Here is an 11310-nt window from a genome sequence, read left to right as displayed (position 1 = left end):
GTAGTCTGATCATCGATGATCCGTTCCCCGCTGTTGGGAATCCCATTGGTAGTATCGATTCGGTATTACGCCTTTGGAATGCTCATGTATCGAATATTCCAACATTGGATGGAGCTCCCTTCGAGTGCACTGATATATCACCTCGATGGACACGCCTTGTATTACACGAGGAAGTGCGGATGCCGCCAAGCTGGCGGCATCTGGATTCGAGTTGGCAGCGCCAACCTCCCAGGGAGACTCGAATCCTAATTTATTATTGATTCCAGGTTTACTTTTTCGAATGCCTAAGCGCTCAGCGCTGGAAGTTCCAGTCTGGAACTGTTAAAACAACAACCATCAGGCGAGAGGGTCCCCCTAGTGGGAGTGGAGCAGATGCGAGGGGAAACTTTCTCGCAAGGAAGCGGAGAACTCAATGGGGCCAGCTGCTGGTCGCACCGTTCTGTTGATACGCGGACTTTTCTGTCCACGCAACAGTCTGTTGTTTGTGTGGTAGTTTCCCTTATGAATATAGTTATACTGCACTGCCCTTATATCGACATCGGTGGGTGTGCGGCGCTCACTACGACGAGTGAAAGTGCCTCACAAGCCTCACAATTTAACAGAGGACTCTACAAGGTTGTTGCAAACCGATGATAGGCTCGTGCCGTACACATGCGCTGGTAATGTTATATTATGATATCAATGGCGCACTGACAATGAGAAGCGGATGGGGGAGATCAGTCATATCTCCCGTCCGCTTCCCACCAAAACAGCCCGTTATACCTTTGGTTCAATTATCGGTTGTACTGTCTGAATCACGAAATTTGGGCTGGTAGTGGACACATCTGGTGGGAAAATATGTGATGGTCTTCAGTGAAGACTCTTCACGGTATACACAGTCCGACAGACTGTGTCGGCGGATAACGGATTGTCAATTTGTACTACAAATTTTGTAGTAGTCCAACATCGCCGATGATTTGTGCGAAAAGGAAATCCTGACGGTGGATGGATATGTGTTTGATGCGAGTCTGCTCACATAGAAGGTGACAGTGGTATCAAGCCTCCAAAGTTTCTCCTTGTCTGGCTGGTTCCCGCCAATTCGTCTGAGACGAACCGTCTCAATTGTCGGATGTCGTCAGACATGCCACTTTACGACAAAAAAAGAGGCTATTCTGTGTACAGAACATATACTACACATATCATTCTACATAAGACTAACGGTTTAGTGTCGCTAATTAAAGTGTAATGTGTTACACCGGATCAGGGGCGAGCGCAGTCGTGCAGCTCGCCACGCAACCAAAAAATATCTTCATTCACGAACTTAACGTGCCTATCCCTAAACTCAAGGCACCTCATAGTGCTCGCTTACGTGGCGTTATGGCTAACTTGAATCGCCTTAGGCTGCTCTTGGTGTACTCAGGCCTTTACTCGAGTTTTAGGCGCAACTTGGTTATGTAATTAGTGCCCATAAGTTGTGAGGAGTTGCTGACAGTGGGATTGCTATCGGTTACCGTTGCTGACAGCCTCCGCTCGTATTGTTCAAGCTAGAGGTGGATACCTTTCTCAGCTGCGACTATTTCTATGGCCATGCTACTTGACGATCTATGCTGTGTCAGCGACATGACCTCTGTGGTGAGTTGATGATTCCGCCCATCCAGTCCTCATCAGTCACTTAGACGTCTCCTTGGTCACCTTGTGATGATAATATCGTGGTGGCTGACTGGTTGAGGGCGCTTTTGCCTCTCTCTGGATCGAAATGTCTATCCGATGACATGGCAGACTACTTTGCTATGGGGGTGAGTCCTGATCCTGTGTAGACTTCAAAATTCAATCCCGATCAGAGCGGCTTCCCTAATGGGGCCATCCCTATCAGACTTTTCGATGAGCTGCTTGCTGAAGGTCACATGTTTAATGAGGTAGTTGCTTTATTGGAAGCTGACAGCCCTACCTCGTTAATCAGATGCCAGACCCAGTCAAACCGTCGAAATTGCATTGCTCGAAGTTTCGTCAGCGCACTGATGTGACGACTCCACTCGCTGGTGTCGATACACGTACAATGGTTCCCAACGAGAAGATCGCAAAAGCGTATGGCGAAGCTATTCTCCCTATTTCCAACTGCAATGCCTACTGCTAGAGGTGGGTCTCCGGGTGCCACCAAGTCAGTCACTCTGCTTACGGGGCCATGCTGAGGCGCTGAACAGCTGTAGGTGTTTGCTCCACCCTGCTCGTTGGCACGATACTACGAGCTATTTATGGGCGTCTTCTAGTGAGAGTAGGGTCATATCTCATGTCTTCCAGCGCCAACGTCGGCTGCGGCCCTCAGTCGGCGAGCGAGTTGGTTCGACAAGGCTAGAGAGCGAGGCGGGTCGGCGGACCTCGTATGGTTGCATGGGTGATGAAGACGCCCGTAAGATCCGTTTGGTCGACTTAGTGGACGGCAGCGAACACCGCACCACACTGCTCATCAGGGGCATTCCTCGACTGTTAAGCCAGGGGAACGGGAAGAGGCTCTAATGGATCGGTTTAGGTATGACTATCACATGCTGGTGTCTGAGATCGTGTCGGAGTCCGGCCTTGAAGACTGCTACGATTTTCTGTAGGGCTCTCGGTGTTGTACTCGGGATGGTTGTGGATTTCAGCGAGCTGCTGGTGAAGTCCGGCAGGGGCAACAACCGCGGATTCGCTTTCATCAATCTCAAGAATGAACTCTTCACGGCTATGTTTGTGGATAGGTTCCAGGTGACTGTCGTGGGAGACGATTTGCGCTCAGTGTGGTATCAGGGCCATGTATGGAAGCACTTCAACCCGCGTCGGTCAAGGTGCGAACTTCGCTCCGCCTATTTCCAGAATTTGCAACCTCGCTTGCTGATAAGTTCGACTGCGACTTGCAGGAGATCGACAGAGATGAGTGGGGATATTCGGAGTGGGAGTGTTGGGGGTCTCCTATGTTCGCCTCCTGAAGCCACTGATGGACAGAACAGTAGGGCCCTCTGTCACAATGCTTGTTGTGTATCCATCATCCTCCAACAGGGAGTTCACCCCTCCCTCGATCGACGGCCCCTCACAGAGAAATTTCTGCTGGCTCCCGTAGCCAACGAGATCGCCGGGTTGGAAGTTCGTGACGCTTGAGAGATGAAGTCATCTAAGGGAACTACTTATTTTACTCCCGAGTCATTGTACCAGCTGATGTTAATTCGTATGTTGTTTCATAAGGGTCTTCTAGTCCCCTCAGCTATAGCAGCAATGCATGCTCTCAACAGCCACCTTACGGCGATTCGTTCCTAGGAAATCTATCACGAGTTTACGCAGTTGAGGAGAATTGAGTTCCAGCTGGGGAAAGCAGTTCGGGGTTGGCGCTAGCGGCCTTCTTGGTGTCTGGTATTGTTATTCGACGTTACTGATCTCCTCCACCAGCTTCGGCCGTGACTTTTGACGAGAAGGTTTGTCTGGTTTGCGAGAAGAGATGGGGTGAGGTAGTAGAGCCAATAGAGAAGCTTGAAACGCCGCCAGAAAGGGCAAACACTTTACATAGTGAATCGGGCATACGGAAGGGGTCATGGGAAATTTGAGGATTCATTGTCTGAGCGACTTTAGGATTTTTTATATCCATTCAATTGAATATTTGTACCCAACAAGAATATGAGCTGGCTGCAGTCAACATTGAGTAAAGTGCGGAAACAGTCAGAATTGGTTGGACGTACGAGGAGGAGAATTGTGGAAGGTGTGGTATGAATTGTCATCAGGTCAAGTTAGACAGGGCACTCAGCAAATTGCTTCTGCTACTAGCAAGCTCATGGAGGACATCAGCGCGGCTGGTAATGATAGCGGTGGTCGTCAGTTGGAGATCCTCTAGGCTCCGAAGTCTCTAGCGTGTGAATTCTCCAGGTGTAGTAGGCCTCGGGTCATTAGATGGATGAGTTATGGTATTAATTATTAGCTCATGGAGATTCCTCACTCGAGTTTCGTAGAGGGCTTTCGTGTCGAGAGAAATCATTCCATAATTTGGTCTACCCACATTATAGGAATCGTACAAGTGGATTATTGTATTTGCGCCGTGCGCCGTACTCGCAGCGACTCTAGTGATAGTGCACTTATGACCTCTCCAGTTGAGACCATTACGAGATTATAGGATATCTCTCATCACAGGTTCTCTCCCGGTAGGATCCACAACAGGTCTGAGAACTTGTCAGGAGGTGTCGGAGATGTTAGAGGCATACATAGACGAGCTGGGAGCTCATGGCAGTGCTGTCAGAAGGCTGCCTGGGGTAGTAGTAGTAGTAGTAGTGGTAGTAGTAGTAGTAGTAGTAGTAGTAGTAGTAGTAGTAGTGGTAGTAGTAGTGGTAGTAGTAGTAGTAGTAGTAGTAGTAGTGGTGGTAGTAGTAGTAGTAGTAGTACTAGAAGGGCGTTTGAGGAGGATATATTGCGAATCTTGTCAGCTTGTGGAAAGCCTCAACCGGTGGAACGAGGAGATAGCTCTCGGTAACGATGCCAAGCAGAGGTAGACCTGTTGTGCCTCTTGGACTGGTGACACTGAGGGTGACAGGTTTATCGACACTCCTGAGGGCGTGTCACCAACTCAACTGCAGAGTATCCCGCCGAATCAGATCACCGCACTTACATTCAGACAGGTGACTGGCTAGACATTTATAGGGAGATAGATTCCACACGGTAGGTATTCCTCCGATCGAAGTGTTTGGAGAAGCTGCTCGGCCTGTGTGCTCGCGATGCTAGTCTGAGGGTATTGATGAGAGATCTGGCCAGCGTTGGTAGCGCCACTGTAGAGGAGGGGGCAGAAGAGGAGGAGGACATCACCATTGAGAAGATGTTCAGATTTATGGTAGTGCGAGGAGGGCTGGAGAATCCGGTTTGTCAAGTTGTAGATCCTTATGCATGTGTAGATGTACAGACTCCTGGGGCAGTGTCTGAGGGGGCAAGCAACGGTCTGGCAGCAGCTCTTGGAGTCTGTGATGCAGACAAGTAAGGGACAAGGCATTCGTCAGGTTATCCGAGTGCGGTGGTAGGTGAGGATTTGCCGGTGAATGAGGAGCTTGTCGCCTGGCTCGAGAAGATGGTCACTGCATTGAAGCTGGACTGGAAGGTAGCATCACTTGGAAGGAGTCTCAAGGACGAGTCATTTCTGCTACTTTTAGGATGATCACTACCATGACAAGGTGCTGAATACGATGAGGAGGCTGAAGGCAGACATGCAGAAGGAAGCTGATGTATGGCTCGCCTTCGAGCGTAGCGGCACTCCGTTGTTTTATTAGAGCCCAGTGTCGTCGACTAGCCCTCAAGTGCCGTCTGCTGCAGTCGCCACTTTGACCTGCCAGCTGCATCGTACAGTCAGTTTGGCTAAGGAGAGGAGGATCAAGTCGTTGGCTCAGCGAGAGGCTGCTATGAAGGTACATGTGTACCGCTGGGAGTTGCAAAAGGTGTGGTATCAATCGAAGTTGCTCGTAGGAAGTTGTGGAGGAGTGCGAGGCTAAGATGGTGGAGATCGATAAGGATGTGGATACGCAGGCGACTGAGATAGCTGAGCTGGAGGAGCAGGTTGAGAACATGCATACGGAGGTAACGAGTGTGGAAATGCCCCATCCGGGGATTGAACCTGGGACCTCGTCCATCGTAGTAGGTTCATGAACAATTGGAGGCGTTGAGGCCGAATGGGGAGGAGATAGAAGGACAGATGAAGACGTTGGAGGAGGAGAAGGAGAAGCTGGAGAAGCGTCTTATGGAAATCAGTGAGAGCGCCTCTGTTGGTGTTCCTAAGGAGTGTATTCACAGATGAGGAGTTGGACACGTTAGCGGCACGCAAGAGTTCGATTGAGCAGGCGGAGGGACAGCTGATGCGGAGTGATAAGGATACGTCGGAGCACTTCGAAGCGAGGATAGCTGAGCAGCAGCTTCATCAGCGTCAAGAGGCTGATCTGAAGGGTTACATTGTAGGGAAACTGGTCCCGTCGTTGAGGCGGAGCGATGGAAGTTTTATTAGGCCACATTCAAATCGGTGGTATTGGTGGGGAATGATGAGCTCACATCGGTGTCGGCAAACCAGGTTGCGGAAATGGACGCTAAGATGGTGAAGACTAGGGAGAAGGCGGAGACTGGCGCCACTGAGTAGGGCAGTGTGAGAATGTATACACGTGGTCAACTACATGTGTTGGTGACAATATGGAAATTTTACGAAATTCCTAGTGGTTTCTGTACATTTCTATTCGAATTTGTACGTTAAGTTCTATCATTGGTGAAGAAAATTCTGAGCTTAGCTGAGGAAAGCGAATATATATTCCAACGTTAGAGCAGGGGGTCTTGAAATGGTATCAATGCCTTGCTGTAGGTTCTTACTCAAGGAAGCCGCTTATCTGGCCGTGCTGAAGGCCGAGATGGAGTCGCCGGACTCTCCTGGGGAGCACGTACTGCAACTGCTGAGGCACGCGGATAAGGCATGGATGACGGTGGACAGGTGGGGGGGGGGGGGCGCTGGGAACCTCGAGGATGGGCTGCCTGTTAGGTTTGGACGTCAATACGGGGAGTATATAGGAGGCAAGCCTGACGCGGTGGCTGCATTGGAGGTAGGACTACTCGCAGCTTGAATCGAATAGTAGTGTTGTTGTGGTGGCAGCGCGTGTCTGATCTTTACGCCGCTTGTAAGGATGCTGCGGAACCGCACAAGCTGGAGGCGATGGAGAGAATACACAGAGGGATGTCGGAGGATATCACTGCGGCTGCTCCTGTGATGAGTATAGCTACGCCCAAGTCGAGCGAGGGCGGCAGCAGCCCGCAAGGTAGTGTTATCACTTGGGAGGCTAGGTTGAGTGAGGGTATCTTCAGTCCAACCTCCACTGTCGGAGGAACATACGGAGGATGTTGGGTCTCCGGCAAAGATGGAGGAACCGGGAATTGAACCTGCGCCTAGCGTGGGTGAACCTCCGATTGTACCTCCTTCGACTACTGAGAAGGGTGCTGATGATGGAGCAGAGAAGCCTCCATTACCACCAGTTGAGGAGAAGAAGGTTGTGCCACCGCCGCCTCCTCCACCACCACGTGAGAGGACCTCTGAGGGCAGAAAGTCGCCACAACAACAGCAGACGCAGGCCGCTGAGGTAATGCACCTCTACTGAGCAAGGACGAACCTTTGTACGGCGATAGCAGTGGTGTGTTGTCTTTAGAACTCTGATGATGATGAGATGTTCGCTGATCTCCTGAAGTAAAGATATTTATATCTCCCTCGACTGTTCAGCATTGCTACTTGTGGTAATTGTCGATAATTTCGTCTGACAATTTTTGAGAGCTGCGTTAGATCGGTCAGGGACGGAGTGCGGGGCATATCAGTTCCTTTGGGAGCTCGCTCAAATGACGAACATTGGCTCCACTTCTCCTATGGAGCTCCACTGAGCAGCCTCGCAGTTTTATCGTGCTTACTTACGGTAGTATGTACAGTTCCTATAGGTTTCCGACTTGTGAAGGCTATGTTAGCAGCTGGGGAGAAGGTCGAGCCCCGTTACTACTCTGCCTCGGCCGGTTGTTGTGAACAGTGAATACGGTGTTCTCGCGTACATGTCCAGTGACGCCTCCAGTGCAACGACGATGACACATGTTGACGAATCTTCGAACGTCTTGGACGACTGGACCTTCCCGCACCGACGTTGAAGCTACGGGCCAGGACAGAGCTAATGTGCCCGGTGTGAGGCATTTAGCCGACGCTTACGGAGTTGCCTAGGAAGCAGAATTCAACAACAAACGGCCCCGATGTCCGTGATGTGCACTGCAGAAGCCTCGCAATATGCTGCTTATGTTAAAGGAGGCTGCATCATTTGAAATTGTTAGACATCGGCGAGTTTACGCTTGAAGGAAGTCACAGCTTTTCGTTCTTCGTCGTGGTTATACGCATCCTTGGAAGTCTTATTCTACACGCTTGTTGTTGAGTCGTCATGAGTAAGGCATGAGGGCGAGTAACCGATTACCTAGTTTACTCTTGTAACGTATTCCAAACCTTAGCTGTTAAAAAATAGGATGCATGGCTCACGGAGAGACAGGAGCAAACGTCAATCATTGCATCCTTCTGAAGTAATCCTTGCTGTAATTGTCTTGCTGTAATTGTACCGTGTCACCATGTCAGTCCAACGTCGAGCCCTCGAAGCACTCGAGATGGCCTGCATTGTCCACCTCGACGATTATCAGCCGTGAGCCCCACGGTCTCAGTGACGAGTGTAGCGTGTCCCGCTCGACTTCCGAAAAGTGGCTCCTCTCAATCAGCAAGGTATTGGAAACTCCGACGATGCGTATGAACTGATTAGCTGTATTACAGTCTCTGGCTCCCGCACAGATGTCGGCTCGTGATTACGGCCATCTCCAACGCCAATATGTCTCTACGGGAATGCCCTCATTAGATGCGTTCTTACGAGGAGGGTTGCCGGTGGCTCAGCTTGTGGAGCTCTATGGCCCTGCAGGTGAGTTCAATTCTTCGCTGTGAGCAATAGGGGTATCTTCAGGCTCCGGTAAAACACAAGTTTTGATGTCTATTGCCGTGGCAGTCTTAGCTGGCGAAGGTCGAGTCTTCTGGTTCGACAGCGAGAGAACACTTCATCCCGAGCGCTTCCAATCTCTATGTGAACGCAGGTCACCTCACGCTCCCATTGAGGGCATGCTGTCAAGAATGGCGATCAAAGAGTGCGACGATCTATTGGACTTGATACGAGGCGTTGAGGCGTTGAAGACAATTCCAACTTGCGAAGGGGTTCCGTGTCTAGTTGTCATCGATAGTGTCGCCGCAGCCGCTCGATGCACTGAAGACATCATCCTGTCCCGTATGCAGGGCGACAAATCTGAGGGGTCCGACGCTGCCGTCCTCGCCGAACGCCAGAGTTTACTCAACAGATTGGCAGTTGCTCTCAAAGGAGCCGCTTGGGTTCAACGTGCCGCTGTCGTAGTCAGCAATCATGTTACCGCTGATTTCGATTCGAACCAGAGCGATGCTTTCAAACCAGCGCTCGGTCTGACGTGGTCCCATGCGGTGAATGTTCGACTCATGATCAATAGAGTTGAGGAATCATCTCAAAGGGAGATCGTCCTCACCAAATCAGCACAGCAAATGAGCTCGTCGTGTAGTGTCCGTATTACTATCGATTGCGTTGCGGTTTCTCCCTAATTGTTGGTATTGGGTTTTATGATAACTCAACAAACTTCATAAACCAGCATAACGAGTGAACAACTGCGACAGAATTTGCATAAGCAGCATCAGAAGCCACTATTGCTGTTGATAGCCTTCAGCCGTGACGCCTGTTGTTGGTGTGAACGGGGAGAATGCGACCGACTGGCCACCACTGGCCTCGCGGTCGGCACCAAACTGAGTAAGACCAGAGTACATGAGCACCCATGACACATTCCTACACCCCAACTCGTCCTCCGCAAGAAGGTCGTTGTGAGCTCCTGATGACGCTCACTCTGAACAATAGATCCATTAACCTGTGTGAAGTTAAGTCACAGATGATGATGACTGAAGCGGGCCACCTTAAAATAATATATTAAAGTGATGACACCTGTGGCCATCATGTATATCCCAGAAACGACGCAAAAGAATGCCCAGAAACTGAGCACGATCAGCATCGCTTTCTTCGACGTGTGAATAGCAGTACGCTGAATTGACTCTTATGGAGGCGTCATTGCTGATTTCTCCAAGCAGGCGGCTCGCTGGTTCCATTTTGGGAGTAGTCGTTGACACATAGGTGAAATTACCGCTGCATATCATACCGAAAATCTGTTGAAAATTCGCCAACCAGTAACCGAATTCACTCCAGCTCACTATATAGACGAGAGCACGGCCGAGCAAGGACGTCATGAAAGGTGCTACGGTTCGAAGTCTCTTGTGTGCTGGTGAATCACGAGGGCTGACATCGCGTCGATCACATCACCGATCCATCCGCTGAGGAGCTCACCAAACCTCAGCAACGATGCCCGATGCCCCGAGACCAGCACAGACGCAGGTCTCCGCCATATTGCGCATCATTCTCCACATTGAATACTGGGGACAGAAAATGTATCTGATGCGAGATCACTACACTGTTATAGTGACAGATTCCACCCTCCCATATTCCTACGAAAGTGAATGCGCACAAAGCATCATGCAAGCTCCGCAACCCGTGAGAGGCAGAAGGCTCTCCATGACCTGGACAACCCCAAGTGTTGAGAATGGCAACATGAACCAGTCCATCTCGGTCTCGGAGGCTGCCTAAGGCGAACCTTGTTAAAGTGAATGAGACAAGTCAAAAAGCTACGATAAGCATAAACCCCCTGTAGGTGACAACTCAACAGCAATTCCCCACCACCAACATACTCTACACAATGAAAAAATCGAACCCATTTCACGAAAGCAATCGCAGAAAATTACTCGGGGAACAAGGCTTCAGATAATATAAACAGATGAGAATACGACCGCCTCCATGCATTGGAGAGGCATCGCCATCATCATAAGGTACAGTAACTAGATAAATAGAACAACAATGACAACCCTCGCCTCCGCAGCAAGCACTTGAAATAGTACGAGAACATTGAAGACTACTGAGGTTGTCAATGATTTTGATCATCTCATTATCAATAGTGAGAAGTAATAGAAATTTCGAGGACTCCTTCGCTAAGGAATCCCAAAATATTATTATGATGATAAAACACATTCCGACGAATCGAGGTGATCATCTACACCAAAAGCAGTAAACTCTTCCCTAAGGAATAACAAATGCTATCAGCAATAGAGGAGCACCGGACTACGACCAGCAAAAGGCTGCTGAGAACAATTTGTGCTTTTAATTTTACAATAAAAGTGGGGACATCGTGGCTAGCACTGCGATGAATGCTAACAACGAGAGCAGCAGCATGCAAACCCGATATGCTGACGACTAGCAGCAGATAGAGACATAACACTGGCAAGCAGCAAAGTTATACAGTTTCCATACGCTAGAGGTCAGAAGGGATAGTAGCCGCCTTGGTAGTAGACTCAACGACAAACAGGGTCTTTAACCACTGTCTCTGCAACCGCTTACATCATCATAACCATTATCGGGCAATAGTAGTAATAGTCCGCAGAAGAGGAGGAGAGTAACTCATGGGAAATGACAGATGCTCAGCAGCAGCCTTCCATAATAAGGTTATACACCATATTAGAAAATAGATAAGCGATTGTCTACAGTGTGTTGTGGGAACACACATTCAGGGAAATCAAAGCTGGTAGTAGTACCATAGCCAGGTAAGGAGAACATATCAACACCGCCATCCCAAACACCAAAGGGGTCAAGACTTTCGACTGTATTATTCACTGATGCCATCGGCGGCTGAAGA

At 49.7% G+C, this 11310-nt stretch overlaps 3 protein-coding genes across 3 annotated transcripts; all 3 read left to right on the top strand.

Moving 5' to 3' along the window:
* Positions 1–2099: 2099 nt before the first annotated feature.
* Pmar_PMAR008074 (hypothetical protein) lies at positions 2100–3108 on the top strand (the record flags this gene model as incomplete). The annotated part of the gene is made up of 4 exons (XM_002785669.1): positions 2100–2115; positions 2473–2575; positions 2619–2718; positions 3010–3108. The coding sequence occupies 4 exons, from the start codon at positions 2100–2102 to the stop codon at positions 3106–3108; spliced, it is 318 nt and encodes a 105-aa protein (XP_002785715.1).
* A 510-nt stretch (positions 3109–3618) lies between these two features.
* Positions 3619–7190, top strand: Pmar_PMAR008073 (protein C14orf155, putative; the record flags this gene model as incomplete). The annotated part of the gene is made up of 19 exons (XM_002785668.1): positions 3619–3676; positions 3723–3794; positions 4126–4244; positions 4416–4477; positions 4523–4607; positions 4652–4816; positions 4878–4956; positions 5001–5077; positions 5130–5201; positions 5247–5381; positions 5440–5550; positions 5612–5720; positions 5764–5921; positions 5972–6096; positions 6317–6442; positions 6491–6551; positions 6602–6764; positions 6811–7082; positions 7149–7190. 19 exons carry the CDS (start codon positions 3619–3621, stop codon positions 7188–7190), a joined length of 2091 nt encoding a protein of 696 aa, XP_002785714.1.
* A 1115-nt stretch (positions 7191–8305) lies between these two features.
* On the top strand, positions 8306–9127 carry Pmar_PMAR008072 (meiotic recombination protein DMC1, putative; the record flags this gene model as incomplete). The annotated part of the gene is made up of 2 exons (XM_002785667.1): positions 8306–8429; positions 8472–9127. 2 exons carry the CDS (start codon positions 8306–8308, stop codon positions 9125–9127), a joined length of 780 nt encoding a protein of 259 aa, XP_002785713.1.
* Positions 9128–11310: the final 2183 nt, after the last annotated feature.

This window comes from Perkinsus marinus (genome assembly GCF_000006405.1).
Source record: "Perkinsus marinus ATCC 50983 genomic scaffold scf_1104296932072, whole genome shotgun sequence".
NCBI lineage: Eukaryota > Perkinsozoa > Perkinsida > Perkinsidae > Perkinsus > Perkinsus marinus.
This window is presented reverse-complemented; position numbering and strand designations above follow the sequence as displayed.